The 20650-nt window shown below is 39.0% G+C and overlaps 1 protein-coding gene across 4 annotated transcripts in view; it reads left to right on the plus strand.

Annotated features, from left to right (window-relative positions):
* The first annotated feature begins 1897 nt into the window (after positions 1-1897).
* SOHLH2 (spermatogenesis and oogenesis specific basic helix-loop-helix 2) overlaps positions 1898-20650 on the plus strand; it is a 73790-nt gene continuing 55037 nt past the window's right edge. For 3 of the 4 annotated variants that reach the window (XM_035717742.2, XM_035717720.2, XM_025462490.3), the window contains exons 1-3: positions 1898-2029; positions 11966-12180; positions 20542-20603. In XM_035717742.2, the coding sequence (XP_035573635.1) occupies positions 1982-2029; positions 11966-12180; positions 20542-20603 (325 nt within the window). In that variant the 5' untranslated portion in view covers positions 1898-1981. Of the gene's footprint in view, positions 2030-11077; positions 11233-11965; positions 12181-20541; positions 20604-20650 lie in introns of those variants that run through there. The other variant, XM_049100838.1, reaches the window with a different exon arrangement.

Here is a 20650-nt window from a genome sequence, read left to right on the forward strand (position 1 = left end):
AGTTCAGTGCATTATTAAATGTAAAAAATTATTAGTAAAAATGATTGCAATTAGTTAAGTCTGGTTTTCAACTTCTGTGGTTATAGTCCTACTTACGAGAATATTGTTCAGCATCTTTGAAAGGGAAAGGCAATTAAGTAATCTCTGGGGTCTCGCGGAGTTCTAAATTTCTGTGTTTTTAAGAACCAGCCAGGTAAGCAATAATACTAGACATGGCTTTATATACATGAGTTCCTGTAAAATAGCTGGATGGAAAAATTCCAAACATTTAAGCATAGGTTCTTTACAAGAGCTCATTTGAATAGACCGTGTACAAACCTATTCAGCGTTGTATATATATATTGTGAAAAATACACAGTTGGAAGGGAAAATAATGTAAAGCATATATTATGAATGCTAATAACCTTAAATGAGCAGAAAACTTTTTTAAGAAACAATTTTGAGTTCAAGTTTTTATATATTCATGAAAGAGAGAGTGTGTGCAAGCAGTGGGGAGGGGCAGAGGGAGAGGAAGAGAATCTCAAGCAGACTCTATGCTGAGCGCAGATCTCAGCTCTGGCTGAGTATCAAATCCATGACCCTGAGATCATGACCTGAGCTGAAACCAAGAGTCGGACACTCAACCGACTGAGGTACCCAGGCACCCCTTGAGTGCAAGTTTTAAAATATATTTCTCTGTGTAGAGCAGTGCCTGGATTACCATATAGGGTGTAAGTGCTCAAAGCTGCCTCTGTTCACACCCCACCCAGTGCTTGGGCACGACTTCACTTTTGTCCAATATTGGTGAGCAAACTGCCTCAGAAATATTCATCTAAATACCCAATTCCTGATTAACTGGAAAAGCAATAAAGAGCCAAAATTCATGACTATTAAAATGTGTTATGCTTCCAAAAATATTGCAGAATGATTCCATCAGAAGCTTATCTGCACCTTTTTCTCCCATCAAAATCAGAGAACCATACTATTTTTGCACGCTCTTCTGGTCAAAATCAGGCCTTCAGAACACACAGCACCACCTGCTCAGGAAACCAAAGGCTTGCCAGAGACAGCAGGCCCTGGTGATTCAAGCAGAGCACGTTTGTATTATATGTTCAAGTGGGATGAAGAGTTTCGGGAAGTCCAAAGTGACAACCAGATATTATCCTCTGCCTCATCCTCACGCCCCCCACCTCCAGCTCACCCAACCCAACCCAACCCAACCCAATTTCTGGCAATGGAAAAATCAGAAAAGTAGTAAAGACCTACAGAGAAAGGATCCCCTACAGGCCCTGGCACTCAATGGCTCTCCATAAAACTAGGTCTAGCCAAGCCTGAATAAGGCGAGCTACGTAGCAGCAGCTCCCGGAAGACTTGGTGGCCGTCTGCCCCTCTCTTGGGAATACCGGGACGTTGTCGCATCACCGGACAAAATGGAATTAGTGATTTGACAAGAAAGCGTCGTAACAGCGCTCGCCTCCTCTAGCTTCTACATATATATTTGTCTGGGACAAGAATTAAAAAAAAAAAAAAACGCCTTTGCTCAACTCTAATATTCAAACTGAAAGATTTCCCGTAAGACACTCCAAAGATTTTCCGAGCAGCCCGAGGCGAGGCGCTGCTTCCGCTTCCTCCAGGCGAGGGTGGCGGTTCTGAGGGCGGCGCTGGGTCTGTCGCCGCGTGGGTGGGCAGCGTGCGGCTGACACGGTGCACCCCGGGCCCCGGACCCCAGGACCCCCCCCCCCCGGGGCCCCTCCCGCCCGGCCTGCGGGCCTCGGCAGAGCCGCCTGCAGCTCCCCGGCGCCCAGGCCGCGCGGCAGGGCCACTTTAAGGCGGGGGGGGGGGGGGGAGGGGGGGGGCGTGCGCGCCGCAGCCTCGGCCTCCAGCCGTCGGGGCGGGGGCGGGGGCGGGGGCGGGGGCGGCCGACGCGGCGGCGTGGCCGAGGCCGAGGCCGAGCTCCTCCTGCGGCGAGGCTGCCCCGGGACCGGCACGTGGGCAGCGGGCCATGGCGGCCCTAATTAGCTGCCCCGAGCGCGGCCAAGTCTCCGGCCAGGTAAGAGGCGGAGGGGAGGAGGAGGGGAGGCGGCTGCGTCCACGAGGGCGCGCGGGCCGGCCGGGGGCCCGTCGCCGCACAGGTCTCGCTCATTTCGGGGGCGCGAGGCGCTCGCTCGGGGAGGGCCGCCCCCGGGGCCGCCGGGCGGGATGCCCCGGGCGCGCCGAGCCCGGCTACACGGACGTGCCTGTCAGGCGCTTGACGCTCGTCGAACTCCGTTTTTCAGGGCAACCAACCATCCAGAGGGCTACCGGGAGTGAGACTTAGCAGGTATCAGGCCGGCATGTGAATGACGACAACTTCGGTGTTACTTTGAATATAGGAAAGTTTATTTAACATGCAAAAGTTTATTTTGGGCATTCTTGTCTCTGCACAGCTTGGCATGCTTTTTTCAGTTTGCTCACGGGCATGGGGGCCAAAAAGTCCTCGCGTGTCCTCCTCAGGCTTCCATGCACGCAGCGGGCGGTTGTGCCTGGAAACCGAAGCCGTCGGCGGGAAAAGGCATCTGCGCTCTTCACACGTCCTCCCACCCTCCCGGGATCTCAGAAAGCCCGCTGGCCTCTTTTGAAAGCACCTGATTTATCTTCCCCTTAGCAGAAGCACAAAATCATTTCCATGACGGTTTTAGATTTAAAAAAAAAAAAAGAAGAAGAAAAAGGTGATGACGAGCCTTCCTGTGAGGAGGAAGGGCCTCACCCACCCCAGAAAGCAAGACAAGATGGTGCTGGGCTCTCTTACTTCAGGGATCTTGATAGAGGAGAGGCAAACCTTTTGGGCTGCCTGAAAGCCGCTTGCCCTTAGAATGTTCTGCGTGCTTCAGTCTCCTCCCTCTTTAGTTAAGCACAAGCTTCCTGAAATTACCACTGTGGAGTGGACCAGTTTAATACAGTTTTCTTAATCATTTCAAAATGGAAGCACCCATTTAAATTCAAAGGAAAAATTGGTATGTGAGGGTACAGGATTAGGCAAAGCTGCACAAAATGGAACTCTGAATAAAATCTGATTATCTAGTAGTACCTAAATAATCGAGGCTTCCTAACCTTGGAAAGTCTGAAGCCCCAACTGAACCTTTTGTTTGCATTTGAAGAGCAGCCTGTTCAGTTTCTCCTGATAGAGCTGTTTAAATCCCTTGACTCCTGGGGAATCTAGAGGCCAGCAATTGCCCCGTGAGAGCATCAGCCCATGCAGCTGCTGCTGATTGTCAGCACTGCTCCTGGTGATAAGAATGACATAAATAACAACTCACTAAAATGTAGGAGTGATTTGCTTTAAGCACTTCAGCACCTGCTGTTACTAATTAAGGGTTTAGCCCGCTGCGGATTGCAAATGGAAATCCAGTGTTTTAAACACTGTAGAGACTGGGGTGCCCTGTGTGGTACTGTGATTTAGAAATCAAACTGAGTGGATAAAGAACCACTGGTGACGACGATGTGGAAATAGAAAAACTGCCCACACCTCAAAGATCTACACCAAGGTTTTAGTAGTGTTCATCCTCAGGTGGTGGAATTACAAATGCTTTTTATTTTTTCTTTAGGCTTCTTTTGAATTTTCCAGTCTTTCCCAGTGACTATGTATTGTTTTTGTTTAAAAAAACATAAAAGGTGCAGTACGCAATTCAAATAGAAAAAAAAAAAAAAACCCACCTAATGAAGTCATGCATCAGGTTGTGTTGCTCACAGGTGAAAATCTTGGACATCCTAAAAAGGCAGTTTCCCAAGGCAGAATATACTAGAAAGTTTTGTTCATTTTCCTTTTATTATTCCTGTCAGTAGATTCTTCTCATTACCTGTGTTCATGTTACACTGCCAACAAGATATTTTTAACTGAATATTCAGATTTAATTTGAATTATAAGCTATTCAGTTAATTTGTTACTTTGGGATAGTGGACTAGGGCAGTGTTGTAGTTTGTTGGTTAACATTCCACATGTGCTATGGCACCGATTTTTGTAGAGCAGAGAAGGAAGCCTTTGATGGTCAGTTCTTTGGAAGTCAGTTCTTTCCAGAGCTGCTTTATTTCATGCTCCCTGTGAAGTACCTCACACCACAGCACACAACTATAGACCCCTGTGCAAAACAGCCTGTTAGTGGTGTTGCACATCCTTTTCCCTTTCTGGATCTTTCCTCTTAGATTTCTCCTGGGGTACCTATGTCCTGCTCTTTGGAGTTTCCTCTTGACATCTCTTCATACTAGCTGAGATATTCTGGGGAAATTAGACCCTGGGCCTCTGAAGGGAATATTGCAGTCAGAAGCATCAGCGTTAGTAGGAAATTCAAGTTAGCAGTTGATTTCTGTTATTCATGGCTTACCTTTTCTCCTCTGTGGGCCTTATTTCCCCTTCTCTAGGGCTCAGAGCTCTAGGGCAAAGAGTCATTTGACTTAGAGCTGTTTTCAGTGCTTGTTTACCCCTCTAACTCCACTTCCTCTGTTCTCCATCAGATTGAATGGATATTTTCTGTGCACAGGTCTGGTGGTATTTGAGAAAACATGGCAATAACTACCAAACACAGGGCATTGTACTAGCATTGTAATGATCTTGGATTTAAGTATTATTGCCTTCCAGTTGAGGATCACAGTGTTTTACTGAAAGCCACTAGTAGGTGGCTGGACTTGGTAACAGAACCTGGTCTATGTGCCTGGAAAGCCTTTGCCCTCTTTGCATTGCATCCAGCCGTTAAGAAAGAATCAGTAGTAGCTCTGCTGGAATTGAGCCGTATACGTGTTTCTTCCTGTGTTCCAAAGACTGAAAGGTATATTGAGCAGCAGAAAAAAGGATTACTAGAATGTCAGCCCCATGAAGGCGGGGACATTGTTCACTTTGTATTCCCAACACAGCATCTGCCTTGCAGTAGGAGCTCAATAAATATTTGTGGAGAGAATAAATAGATTGCAATAATATTTAAGCAGATGCAAAGTGGCAGGATGTTTGAAAGGAAATCTTGGTAGTAGAAAGTTTTACAAGTTATTCATAGCCCAGGACCCCTTGGTTTATATATATTATTTTAGTGCAATTATTAATAACACCCCCTTTCATTCTCAAAAATGTCTCAGTTTGGAAGGCAAATGATCACTGTGTCTGTGGTAGATTAGTTTTAGATGGTCATAGGTTGCTTCAATTAACCAGGTTAATTAAAAAAAAAAACCTGTAATCGCTCCTTTTATGACCACTTGTTAATGACCATTTTAGTTTTTGGCATTTGATTCACAAGGGAATATATTGATATAGAAGAAATCCTGTGCTGCAATGGAGATTCACAATCTGAACTCAAAAGTACCACAGTAACTTTGATTCCCACACTGCTCCTAAAGTGCTATTGGAAATGAGAGATGTTTATAAAATGAAAAGGGAACACTCTAGAAAGATCCTGATACTCTATAGTGTAGAAATTCCAAAGTGTTATGCTGTCTTCTTAGAACATAGGGCATTTGAAGGAAATGGAAGGAAATAAGGCTGGTGACATGGGTTGATATTAAGCTATTGAAAGGCCATGCTAAGGAGTTTGAATTCTTACCTGTTTGAAACAGGGTTAGGGTTAGTGAGATTGGCACAAATCAATCCTCTGGTCCAATCCAGACCCCAGAGTAGGACATACTTAATTAAACATGTGCTGATGCCTTCAACAAGGAAATGGGGGGGGGGGGAGTGTGGGGCTGGGTGGGGGGGGCGCAGATATTCCAAATTAGAAGTCCAAGAGTGACCTAACCAAATGCAATATATAGTTCTTCCTGGGATCTTGGTTTGAACAAAGTAGCTGTTTTCTGGGAAAAAAAAAAATTTCACAGGAAAACTTGGAATTTAGAAAGCAGATGGGATCAAATTGCCACTAAAAGAAAAGAACAAGACCTGCAGCTTTAAAAAGGTCTAAAGAAGAGATGCAGAGGGAAAACAATTCTAGTGGTAGCCCAGACTGAATGTTAGAAGAAACTGATTGAAGTTGACCAGATGGTGCTCACCTGGTGAAGAATTAGCTGTATGCAAAGCACAGGTGGGTCCCTGGATTGCTTACCCCTTGGACTCTCCCAGTGCACACCTACTTCATCCTGAAGAGAATGAACTGTGTGTGGGATCCGGGTTCCTGGTGTTGGTAATTTCCAGACCGTTATCACTGACCAGGAGGAGTAAAGGAACGGCAGCTCTGCCCAGGAGGGAAATAAAATAAAGTGCTTGGCTTTCAGAGTAGTGCCTTCCATTATTATTTTGACAACTAGCTCCAGCCTCTCTGGTCTCTGGGTTTACTGCCACTGTCCTGACCACTCACACCAAACCCACAGTCGTGTCTTTGAAGGAAGCAGCCACTGGGGACACTACTTGTACATGTCAGCTTAGTCCTTGATTTGTGTTTATGTTTGAATAATCTAAATGTTTGATCTCCAGACATTAACAGAACTAGATGCAAATGCAGATACTAGACACAATTATTCCATAGACAGGGTATTAAGGGGACAGAAAAAACTTTTAAAATTCTAATTTGTATTCTCAGTGAGGATATCACATCCTAAAAACAGCCAGTTATGAGGAATTACCAAAAAAGGAAAATCTTAGAAGTAAGTGACCAAACACATTAAGTGAAGTCATAAAAATCTTTGGACAAGTGAGCTGATGATGTTATGAAAGGGACTCTCTTTGAGAGAAATGGAGACATGAAGAATCAATGGTGGATGTTCCGCATTTAGAGGAAAATTGCCAGGGAGGGATGAAAGCAGAGGGAATTGAAAAATTGAAGGAAACTTCCAGAGCCAAAGATCCACACTGAGTGCCAAGTAGGATGAGTAAGACTCATACCCAGACACACCCTAGAAAACCATCAGAACCCACAGCATAAAGGGAAAGGCACTGGAAGGAAAATAAAGCAGCTTATTCTTTTCATCAACAGCTGGATGCTAGACGAAAATGGACCAATAGCTTCAAGGTTCAGAGGCAAGGGATTTTTGACCTTGGAAGTATTTACCAGGTAAAACTAGCACTGAGCTGTGGGCCCTAATACCACTATTAAGTAATAGAAATAAGGAGTTTAATTCCCAAAGTCTTACAGGAGCAGCAGGAGGGGAGAAAGGAAAATTCGATCATCCTAACAAAAGGCATGGGAAAAAAGAAACAAAATTACCATTGATGGGAATCCTGAATCAACAAATGAAAGTAATAATACCGTTTCATATTAAGTTATAAATGTTTCGCAATTAACATTGATTACTACATGATCTTAGTTAATGTATATTAGTGCCATTAATGTAATTAATTAAATTCCTATGTTAAAAACAAAAATCACAGATTGTGAAAAGAAACCTAAAAATTCGGATATATGCTATTTACAAAATTTACACAAAATCAAAATGATATAGAAAGGATCAAAATAGCTTTGGAAAACTACTGTGTACCAGAAAAAAATTTCAAGTGGAAAGCATTAAAAAGCACAAGGAAGTATGTTTCAAATAGTTTTCTGTCCATATCAATTATCAATGTATGATATATATTTAAAATGTATGATATATGTTTAAAATGGGAAAATAAAATAAAATAAAATGGGCTATATAAACATTGTAGGTTATATGTAACATTGTAGTTTATATAACATATGTTATTATATAATAACATATAATCTAATGTGAATATGTGAACATGTATAATTATCATGAACTTTATATATATTGAACCCAAAATTAGATAGAGTCTATAGTTGGATAAATTGATAAATTCACAAACTATAATTAGGAAGGAAAGATTTTACCACATCTCATAAACTGAAAGGTCAAGTAGACCTAAAATAAGAAAGAAAACATTAAGTTCTGTCTAAAAAATACAGAATATATGCCCAGCAGAAAATACACATTATTTTCAAGTATCCATGGAACAAACATTAACAAAAATTGTTTACTATACCACAAGAAAATATCAACAAATTCTAAGGAGTAGTCATGTAGAATACATTCTCTGTTGGCAATACACTGAAATAAGAAATGACCAACTAGTCAATAGTCAAAAACAATTAAAACCCAAAACCCTAAACTCTTGAAAATTAAAAAGATTTTTATGTAGGTGTTTAATGTAACTCTTAGGTTAATATAGGAGTAGTAAGTGAAATTACAAACTAGCAATGAATGAACATAAACACAATATATATCAAGATCTGTGGGGGGTACATCAGTGCCATTTGGGGTACTGTACCATCCAAAAGCACTTTCTGCAGTGGTGACAATGTTCTATAATTAGGCTGTCTGATAGGACAACCACTTGCTATGTGGATATTGAGCACTTAAAATAAGGCTAGTGCAACTGAGGTGAATTTCAAGCTTTATTTTTGGTTAACATAAATTTAGATAGCCACATGCGGCTATCATGTTGGACCACACAGTTCTATAGTCTCTAATAAAGCATCACCAAGAAAAAGGAGATAAGAAATTTAATTATATATTAATCTTCAGTTAGAAAGCAAGAATAACAATGCAAGTAATAACATTATATACATTTAAAAACATATCCATTTGAAAAGAGATAAAATGGATTAAAAATTATATTTTAAAAATATAAATATAAAAATTATATTTTAAAAATATAAAAATTATATTTAAAAAAATATATGAACAAAATTCACTTAAGGTAGAAAATCTACATTTCTTGATAATCAATAAGGAACTGTAAAATGTACTCTAAAATCTATCTTCTCTAAAAGGCTTCAGGCCCAGATTCTGCAGACATGTTTATCTAAATTTCAAGAAGCAGATAATTCTGTTGTATAAAATATTCAAGACCATAGAATAATATTGAAACTTTCTGCTTCATTCTCCAAAGCTGGCATAACCCTGATGATACCCAAACCAGATAAGGCAATATGATAGAACAAAAAATGTATCCAGTTTCACTTAGGAACATAGATGGAAAAATCTAAAATGATACCAATGAATTTAGTCCATATATTATAGGCTTATCCCAGCAGGACAATTATGGCTTGACATTAGAAACTCTATTAATGGAATTTACTACCTAATAGAACATAGTATAAAGGAGAAAAAAATATGATCATGTTGATACTAAAACATTTGGTAAATTTCAGCACCCGTTTCTGATTTAAAATTCATTAACTTGGTAGAGGGTATTGACCAGAAACCTTCTGTATTATATTCAGTGGCAAAAACATATGAATTATTCCCACTAAACTCAGGAACAAGACAAGCATGCCCAATGTTACTCTTGCTATTTGCCATTGTTTTGAATGTTCTAGCCAGTGCTTTAAGATTAATAAGTAAAAAGTATATGTTATGGATATAGGGATAAAAAGACTAGTCAGTCTTATTAAGGATTTGGGGAAATGGTACTCATAAACACTGTTGGCAGGGAAATAAATTTTTCTAGCTTTTGGAGAAAACAATTTGGCAGTATCTAAGTTGAAAAACAAAAGCTTACCTTCTGATCTTATAGTTTTGCCTCTAGGACTAATGCCTATTTGTAGAAAGATTATTTACTTTTCTTTTAAAAATAAACAGCTTTATTGAGGCACAATTCACATACCGTGCAATTCTACTCATTTAAAGTGTACGATTCCAAAGGGGAAAGGAGAAAAAACGAGTGGGAGATATCAGAAAGGAAGACAGAACATGAGAGACTCCTAACTCTGGGAAACGAACTAGGGGTGGTGGAAGGGGAGGTGGGCGGGGGGTGGGGGTGACTGGGTGATGGGCACTGAGGGGGGCGCTTGATGGGATGAGCACTGGGTGTTATTCTATATGTTGGCAAATTGAACACCAATAAAAAATTATAAAAAAAGAGTGTACGATTCCATGGTTGCTATTATATTCACAGAATTGTGTTAGCATCATCAAGGTAAATTTTGGAACATCTTCCTCATCCCAAAAAGAAATTCTTAGGGGTCACTTCAACCTCAGTATCCCCTGGTAAGCACTAAAGTGCCTGTTGTCCCTACGAGTTTGTCTACTCTGGACATTTCATATAAATGGAGTCATGCACTATGTGGTCTTTTGAGACAGGCTCCTTTTACTGAGTATAAGGTTTTCAGGCTTCAACCGTGTTGAGAAATGTATCACCACCTCATTCCCTTTTTAAAATTGTGGTAATATATACATAACATACTATTTACCACTTTTGCTATTTCTCAGTGTGCAGTTCAGTGTTATTAATTATATTTATGATGCTATGCAACCTTCACTATCCATTTTCAGAACTTCTGAAAAATCATTCCAAAAAGCAACTCTGTCCCATTTAACACTAACTTCATTTTTTGTCTCCACCAGCCCATAGTAACCACTATTCTACTTCTGTCTCTTTGACTTTACCTACTCTAGGGACATAAAATATTAATGAAATAATTCAATATTTCTTCTTTTTTGTCTGTCTTATCTCAGCATGTTTTCAAGGTTCACCCATGTTGTAGCATGTATCAGAATTCCCTAACTTTTTAAGGCTGAGTAGTATTCCATTCTGTATACATTCCACATTTTTCTCTCTTTTTAAACATTAATCTCATTTATTTCTTTGATTCAATCCTGTCTGTTTTTCATAATTAGATCCTTCATAAATCATCCACAGTTATCTTCAATTTAATGAGACTAAAGATACATATGTACAAAGATATATTTACAAAGGTGTTCATTATAGCATTGTAAGAACAATGGTTTAATAAATTATCATCATAAATGAGGAACATTGGATCAAGATGACAGATGGGCACATGTTCTCCTTCCACTCCATATCCCACCAAATGATAGAAAACATATATTGAAGAGAATAAATCTATAACAGCCTGGAAAGTGAGGATGTTCCCAGTCAACTGGCATTTCTGAGGAGTATACACACACACACACACACACACACACACACACACACACACACACATATGACTGACATAGAAATCATGTGGAAGTGTGTAGACCAAACTATAGACAGTGGTTGCCTCTGAGGAGGGGATTAAATGGTTAAATGAAGACTCATCTCTTTTTTTCTAAACAAAAGAAGGAAGGAAATTAAAAGGCAGATAGAAATGAGAAGTGCCAAAGTTTTGCTTATTTTGAACTTGACCGATTTCTTGTACCTTAAATGTTCCTTCCAGCAACCCCTGGGAAAGCAGGCTGAAGGGGAGAGAAAACCCCATGATGGACCACCTTAACCAGCATGCCCTGCGGAGTTGTGTCTTTGGCAAGCTGCCTTTCTTGGCATTTCCAACTCTTTCACCCACTTCTTTGGCTTCAGCTCTGGTCAGCAACCAAATCTGTTTTCTCGCAAGGACCCTCTGTGGCCTGCCACTTCCAACTGTCCACTCTTTGCATGAATTCAAGCATGCCCCTTTGACAGTTTTGGTGGATTGTGTTCAATAACTGTAGAGAATAAAACATAGGAAAATAGAAGGTGAAGATGGAAATTATATTTTTCTTACTTGAAATGTCCTTGAAAATAACCCCAAAAGGAAATAAAGATGCTTTTTTGGGCTCTAAAATATTGGGGCTTGAATAGCACGTATTTTCCATCTAAAGAAAAGACTATGAGTGTCTCTTGGGATTTAGGAATTTAGATCTTACTCTGTTCTCTGGAATGTGCATTCATCAAAATAAATGGTTTGGGAGAGTCACCAGTTTGTTTTTCTCACTAGTAGGTGGATTTTTCAGCAGGATGAGTGACTGGGAAACGGGCCTTACAAATTCTATCTATTGTTCCTAGGATGAGAAAGAAACTGGTGGGAAAGTCACAGCAGAATAGCATTTGTAGGCAAAACTTTTAAAAATAGCATGACCTTCAGATCTATTTACCACCCTAGTACTGAAGACAAGAAATTAATAGTTCCCGTCTGTGAGCTCCTTAGAGTTGACCAGTCTACTTGCACAGTCAGTCATTGTGTTGTCACCTTTATTTATTGTATCCTCTGGTACATGACATCTCCTCGATGATCAGATACTAATTATGTGGTACTTCTGCTTTTTTCTTCTCTTTCAGGCAAAAATAGACCTCTTATTAGTTGGAGATGTCACTGTTCAGTACCTGGCAGATATTGCTCAGAAATCCTTTTCAAATATTGCAAAAGTCACCATAACCATGAGGGATGTGGAACAGGCAGCAGTACTTCTGGAGAACTGCCCATTTGATGTGGTTTTCCTGAAGATGACTTCTTTACCAACTGCCGAAGAGCTGGAAGCAGTTGAATTAATTAGGTGAACTTCAAAAACCTTGACTCTGTTATCTTTATAATAGTTTTTATTGAAACCCATTTCTATTTTTTTAAAAACCTTAAAAGAAGGTACTGTTTATGCTTTAATTTTTAAGATGAGATGTTTTCATGGGCAGAATAGGTGTACACATTGTTTTTATTGCCAGTTTGACATACTATTATAGGAATTATCATTTTAATTAAAAAGTAATTGATGTGGCTGAGAATGTGAGAATTGGTTGTAGAAATTTATTTAGTATATAGTACTTACCTTATTCTCATAGGTACTCCTTTTTAATAACTATGTCATTTAAAATGGCACATCTTTTCAGAGTTCATTAATTGTGATGGCAGATACTAAAGCAAGTGAGCACTTTTAGTTCTATGTCATGTTAGCAATGGACTAAAATTGTCTCTTTCAAAGATGTCCTAATGTGAAAGAGCCCTGAGGCTCTCTGAAGCTGTTGAGTCCTGATCAATATCACCTTCTAGATTTTTTGTTTCATCTTGTAGCTCCATAGACATTCTGTTTCTATTTGATCCACTCCATGCTAGAGATCTGGAGTGTCTGGTGGTGGGAGAGTTAGGTGCTTTTTTGGCGTGGCTATACGACCTGAGCTGAAATCAAGAGTTGGATGCTCAAGTAACTGAGCCATGCCAGTGCCTCCCATTTTGGATGTTTTTAAACAAAGTTAGGTCAAAACAAATGTGTTCCCCTTCTACAAGAAAATTTGATAGAGAAAGCGTAAGTGCAGATAATATTGAAATATATAAAGACTTATAATAATTACAAGACAGGACTTTCAAGACTAAAGGAGAATGTTCAGAGACAATATTATTATCCCTGAATGAAAAGGAGCAAGCATATTACATTATGGGAAAAGAAAAGTTGGAATGGGAAAAAGCCAAAGTGATGAGTTTCTTTAAAAAGAGAGATGGGTAGATGGATGCAGCTCCTGGGGTTTCTAAGAACAGGTGAACATCTGCATTTCTTTTGGCTTTCCACTGAGAATGTTAACCTTAATCAAACCAGGCAAACTACCTCAAAGTGGATTTCACTTCCAAGTTATGTTGTGAACTGTCCTCCTTCTGAAGATCTGCCTATTTTATTAACATATCTTTAAAAAACAACTCCTTTACAGAGTTCCCCTGGCTGGGACCTCATCATAATAATTGCATTTATTATAGTATTCCAACATGTTTACAACAGTGTTATGAGGGTGGTAGAGCAGGGTTTTGTCATCCCTACATGACAAACAACAAAGGGTGAAGTGATTTGCCTAAGCGCCACATGACTTATTTTTACAAAACTCAGACTTGAACTCTTTTTTCTCTTCATGTTCTTTGTATGCATTCAGTGTATGCCAAACTTCCTATGAACTAATATCATTTTGGAAGAGCAAAGGACAAATTAGTGTGGCTGATCTCTCCCTTCATTCCAAGAATAGGAGCCTAGCCAGGTCCCTCTGAATGTAGTAAAGGCTTTGTATTTTCTCAGCATTGAAGCTACATGTTGAACAGGATAAGATTAAAGTTCTATTTAAGAACAACTTTTATGTCTTGTTGCAATTATTAAAGGCTAGGTTGGAGAGAACTCCCTCCCTGATGCTCACCTGTGTGAGTTCTCCCCACTGGTGGTTTCTTTGCTCAGAATAACACAGCTAAAGACTTCTCAGCAAAGAAGAGAAGGTAGATGAAGTTACTAAATATACAGAAATGCACATGGTAGTTCTAATATTTTGCTATAAAAACATTTATTTGAAAAGAAAAGGAGGATCATTTGAAAACCCCTGGATGTGTTTTTCTTGTCTCTTGTTCTGTTTATGCCCAATATCTAGGACAGGTCTTGACTAGTAAAGTACTCAGTGTCTTGCTGTGGGTATGAGTGAATACCTGTGTGGATATGTGGGAGAAATGCCATCCGGGGCAGACAGTGCATTCTTTGCACAGCTTTTGTCTTCCTCCCTAAAAAGGGGATAGTTTCTTTGGAGAGTCTTTGCCTTTCATGATGCTGGCCTCAGAGGCTTAGCATATCTCTGGAATTCCCTTTCTTGCCCTCAGAACTGTTATGAGTTTATGACATGAATTATTTAAACTCTTGTGGAGCATGTTTATATTTTTGAAACTGTGTTTTTTTTTCTTAGAGCAATGAGTCTTGTGAACTTACTGCCCCATTTGTAAGGCATTTAAACCTTTATCATTCCTAAAGCACTGTATCTTTTGAGTTTGAGCTGACATTTAATGTGTAAACCAAAATGAAATGTCTTGTTTAGCTTTTCTTTTGCTGTATTTTAGATTTTTCCCTTTCAGATCCTTGTTGCTTTGTAATATCTCAAAATCTGGATGACCTTGCAAAATATGCAACTATTTATCTTTCATTTCTCTCTCTGGGTACTTTATACATTTCATCAGTTAATGGGGAGCTTAATATAGAGTAGAAATGTCCACACTTATTTGCAATATTAGAGCCCATAATTACAAATCTATATAAGACATGGATTTCTATTGAAGAATGAAGTATATAGCCTGCTAGCTATAATGTTAGACTTATTTTAGAATAAAATGTAAACAACCTATTTAAAAAGACTGACATTCTTGAGGATTATGGCACATCTGAGGGGCACCTGGGTTGCTCAGTTGGTTGAGCATTTGCCTTTGTTTCAGGTCATGATCCTGAGGTCTTGGGATGCAACCCCGTGTTGGGCTCCCTACTCAGCTGGGAGTCTGCTTCTCCCTTTCCCTCTGCTCCTCCTCCTGCTTGTGCTCTCTCTCAAATAAGTAACATCTTAAAAAAAGAATTCTGGCACATCTCAATTATAGGTTAACATTCTTAATAGTACTCCCCCATTTGATTTCATATTATGAATACATTTTTATTGAGCCTGATGAACTCAAAGCCTACCCATTGATAAAATATTGTAAGGTAGTTGAAGGGTTCATATGCTTGGCTTCAGAATTCCAAATTTGAACCACGCTCAAAGAGCAGATACTTGGGCAGCCCAGGTGGCTTGGCGGTTTAGCGCCTCCTTCAGCCCAGGGTATGATCCTGGAGACCCGGGATCAAGTCCCATGTCAGGTTCCCAGCATGGAGCCTGCTCCTCCCTCTGCCTGTATCTGTGCCTCTCTCTCTCTGTGTGTGTCTCTCATGAATAAATAAATAAAATCTTTTTTTAAAAAAAAAAGAGCAGATACTTGATAATTCAGATACATCCTAATACTTTATCTCCCAGAGGCAGGTATGGAAAATTAAAATATGTTTTAAATTCATCAATAATGTATGGATCCTGTCTAAAATTGTAATTTTTTTTTCCATTCCATGAAGTGTCTCTGCAGTTCTTAGAATTCTGTGATCCTTGTGAGCTCCGAGCAGTTCAGCAGTAGCAAAGGAATGCAGAATGTGGTTCCATCTGCCCTGGCTATAAATCAAGTTTGGATCTGATTTTATTTTTCCCATGTAGTTTCAATTGTCTGATCGTTAACTTATTAATTCACTAAGAAAACCTAATCTTGTGAGCTACAGGGATCCATGTAACAAGCTGTCTTTTTGTATCCCCAATTCTAAAACATCTTTGTCTTGACCATGCAGCTCAGTAAATATTATTACCCAATTGACATGACCTAGCTCCCTGAATGCTTGATGATAAACAAAATAACAACAAAATATTGAAGTAGTTATACTAAAAACATTATTCTATAAATTGATGGTTGACTCTAAATGTGGTGACCCTGACTTACGAGGTTCACAGCAGGAACTGTTCTGAAGAATAGCATGGAAACAGAGCACACCAACCTTCGCTATTAACCAGAATAAACTCTCAGAACTCAACTATATTTCATCACAGGTGCCCTATTAGGAGCAAGTGAACTTAGTGCTTTCACATATATAGTAAAGCTCTCAATTTTCTCATTGAAAATGGTTGTTTTAATTAAGTTATTAGCAAAAACCATTATTTGTTACAAGTCCCAGATAGGCCAGCCAGGTTAGTTTGGCTGCATTTGCCTCACAGATGGCATAAAGGATAGCTGTACTCAAGAAGGCTACCACCCAAAAGGGACACTGGCTTTTGTCCCTATAAGTCCTGTGACTCTAAAGGAAATTATTTTAGGAATTTCCCCTGGCTTCATAGAGACTTATAAGACACCACTGGTTCTCTTTTTTTTTTATTTTTATTTTTTTAATTTTTTTAAAATTTTTTTATTTATGATAGTCAGAGAGAGAGAGAGAGAGAGAGAGAGAGAGAGAAGCAGAGACACAGGCAGAGGGAGAAGCAGGCTCCATGCACCGGGAGCCTGACGTGGGATTCGATCCCGGGTCTCCAGGATCGCGCCCTGGGCCAAAGGCAGGCACCAAACCACTGCGCCACCCAGGGATCCCCCACTGGTCCTCTTATTAGATGATAGATTTCAGAGGCCATGGCTTTCTCGAGGTTCTTTAGTCAGCCGAGTATACAACTCAGCTCAAGTACTTTATATGATCTTTTTAACTTTTTTCAGCTACCAGGGACCAGACCTGGGGATAGGGGCTAGATTGGGCATCTGTACTGCTGCACCTTGAGCTTATTACTGCTTCCAGTTCCAGAGAATACTAGAGACAGGCATAGAAAAAGGGACACTAGAATATCAACATCCAGGCTTATATGTAGAGTATGGTCTTAAGAACCGTCATGACATTTAAATAGTGTGTTGTATGAAACATAAGGAGAAATGAATGCCTCCCCCCAAAGAATTGCAAATTTTTAAAACCCAAGAGATTTCAACTGAGAAGGTACTCAAGGTCTCAGAACCTGCAATTTGACTTTGGTATATGGAAGAAGTGCTATTAATTGGAGTGGATGAAAGATTTTTGCTTTATTTTAGTGTTGCTTGGTTTTAAGGGACATTCATTCATTAGGAAGAGAACTTTTTTTGGTGATCCTGGAAACTAGAAACTCTTAGCTTGTTGATCTGTACAGAATGTGAATGAACAGCTGGGCTCCAGACTGGTGTGTTGGATTCTGGGAATTCTATTGATTAGTGGAGCTCCCGTACAGCATCACAATTAGGGTTTTACTGGCAGGGGAAGTGTTTGGGTGGGTAATTGATTCTGTACAAATGACAAAAATCCAGCAATTCCAACTCTGATATAAAACTTGAAATTTGAATGTCATCATGAGGCATGTGAATACACATATCCAAATCTAACCTATTTTTGTGCCAATAACATCAGTTTGTAAAATAAAAAAATAGAATATTTTTAAAAGCAAAGACTCTGTTTTATTTAAAATTCTATAATGCTAGAGTATTTAAGCTTATAATTTATTCTTTGTGAGTCAGCAAAATATTTTTTATTCCAACAGTTTGGCTAAACCATCTTGTACGTTTCTTTCTGTGGTCCTATTTGTTCAGTCCATTTTCCCCTTCCACTTCTGTTTCCTCATCCAATTGTCATACCTCCATTATACCTCACTTAAAAGCATACATGAAATACTTACGCTGTGGCAGGGGATGTTCTTGTCACCCACTATGCCATCAAAACCTCCTACCACCAATATGCTCATGTGCCTTTCTTACCTCCATGTCCAGTCTGCCAGTTAATCCTTATCAATCCATGTATGCCTGTTTTGTTGGTAGTATTTCTGCCCAAGCTTCTCATTTCCTCATTCTCTTCTTTTTTCTGTTAGCCTAAACTCCTCAGAATTCATAGAGCAGAATCAAGCCTGAAGAAACCTCAGTTGTATGCATGTCACATGTTAGCAATATTCTGCTTGTTTGAAGTAATTAGTAAATATTCCGAGTTATTTATTTCTTTAAAGAAAGTTCTTCGTCATGGCTACTTTTCTCTACCATCAGTTCTTGCTGGCCTAACTGCAATACGGTCTCCCAAATCCACCCTTTGACATCACCCCCTGTCCATCCCATCATAGACAGAGTGGTCTTTCTAAGATGCAAATACAGTCATGTTAATAGCTTAATAGCTTCCCATTGTCCATTTTAATAAAATACCAAATCTTTAATTTGGCCTAAAGGCCTCTGTACCTTCTCTGGTCTTATGTGTCTCTTCCTCAGATGCTCTGTACCACTTTGGACTTCTTTGACTTTCTCAGACTTACCTGTTCTTTCTATTATAGGGCCTTTTCCTGCAGTCAGTTCTGTTTGTCCAGAATGTACTTTACTTCTTATCTGTTTCTGCTCTCCCACCCCCCCAATTCTACCTTTTGTATGATTAACCCCTAGTCAGCCACAGAGGCATTTCTGCCTAGAAGCCCGAGGCTGCAGAGTAAGGTCGTTCCACAGGTATAGACTTTCCTGGCCCTTGCGGCTTTCCTTCACAACACTAGGCACATATTTGGCTACTTAATTAATTATCTACAGTGATTTGTTCAATGTCTGATCCCCTCAAGAAACTATTAACTCCGTGAGAGCAGAGACCTGTCCATGATATCCCCTAGAGCCTAGCACAGAGTCTGGCACACAGTGGTTCTCGATATATGTGAGTCAGGTATATAAATTACATATACAGTTGAACCTTGAACAATGTGAGGGATATGGGCACCAATTCCCTGCACAGTTGAAAGTTCATGTATAACTTTTTTGCAGGGGATATTTTTTATTGTGATAAAATCACATAACACAAATTTTTACCATCTTGTCCATTTTTTAGTGTTCAGTTCAGTAATGTTAGGTGTATTCACATTGTTGCTGATATATGTTGTCATATATCTCCAGAACTTTTTCATCTTGCAAATCAGAAATTCTGTTCCTTTTAAACAACGCTTTTTTTTTGTCCCTCCCTGTATCCCCTGATAGCCACCATTTTACTTTCAGTTTCTATGAATTTGACTACTTTAAACACCTCATGTAAGTGGAATCATATAGTATTTACTTTTTTTTATAACTGGCTTATTTCACTTAACATAATGTCTTAAAGGTTCATCCATATTGGAGTATTTAACATATTTTCCTTTTTTAAGGCTGAATAATATATTCCATGTATGCATATAATACTGTGATGGTTAATTTTTATGTGTCAGCTTAATTGGGCCATGGGTGCTCAGACATTTGGCCAAACATTCCTCTGTAAGGACGTGTCTGAAATACTTTCACATCATGTTCATAGCAGCACTATTCACAATAGCCGAGAGGTAAAAGCAACCCAAATGTCCATAGAGAGATGAATGGATAACAAAGTGTGGCTATATTATTCTGGATTCTCAAGAAACAGAACCAATAGGATGGCTATCTATCTATCTGTCTATCTATGTATCATCTATTTGTCCATCTACCTAGAGGTAGAGAAGGAAAGAAGTTGATTTATTTTAAGGAAGTGCCTCATGCGCTATGGAAGCCAAGAAGTCCCAAGATCTGTATTTGGTGAGCCAGAGACCCAGGAGAGACAATGTGTAGTCAGTCGAATCTGAAGGTCTGAGAACCAGGAAAACTGATGGTATAAATTTCATTTGAAAAGCTGGCAGTCTCAAGACCCAAGAAGAGCCCATATTTCTGTCTGAGTCTGAAGGCTGGAAAAGGCCAAGGTCCTAGCTAAGTAGGTCAGGCTGGAGGAGTTCCTTCTTACTCAGACTTTTTGGTCTATTTAGGTCTTCAATTAATTAGATGGAACCCACCCACTTTAGGAATGGCAATCTATTTTACTCAGTATATCTCAATTAAAATGTAGTTCTCATCCATGTATAACTTTTCTTTAACAATTAAAATGGTGGCATTAATACAGAAGTTTAGTAAAAGTAGCATCTCAAATTTAGCTATGTTTAAAAAGACCACTTTTATTCTTGCTTAAAAAAGAGCCTAAATCTTATCCAGATTCCAGACCTAAGCACTAGTTTACAAGAAATATAAGAAAAAAAGAAATATTTAAAGAATGCTGTGGAGATGAAATCATTAAAATGCAGAATGTGAAAAATTCTGTAAGATAAATGACCCTTTTATTTATTTATTTATATATATATATATATATATATATATATATATATATATATAAAGAGTAAGATAAAAAGAACTAAAAACAGAGGAAAGGGAAAATTGAATCTTGATTTGTATAAACTAACAGTTTAAAAAAATCGTAAGATGAGGCAGCTGGCTGGCTGAGAGGAACATGCAACTCTTAATCTTGGGGTTGTGAGTTCAAACCCCATGTTGGAAAAAAAAACAAAAACAAAAAAACAACAACAAAGAAACAAACCCCATATTGGGTGTAGAGCTTACTTAAAGAAATAAAAACTTTAAAAAATAAATAAAAAGTAAAAAGGGATCCCCAATTTCTAAAGAAATAAAGAAAACCACTCTAGTTTAGTTCTTAGTAAGGTAAAATATCGAATCTCAATTTTTTAAATGATGATTTTGCTTCATTTTAACACTTTTTTCCTCTCAGATTTGGCAAGAAGAAAAATACACATTTGCTGTTTGTTTTTATAACCCCTGAAAATTTTAGAGGTATGTGCCTGCTGGACATATTGTTTTTTCTCCAAATAGAAATCATA

Source organism: Canis lupus, chromosome 25 (assembly GCF_003254725.2).
Source record: "Canis lupus dingo isolate Sandy chromosome 25, ASM325472v2, whole genome shotgun sequence".
Classification (NCBI taxonomy): Eukaryota; Metazoa; Chordata; class Mammalia; order Carnivora; family Canidae; genus Canis; species Canis lupus.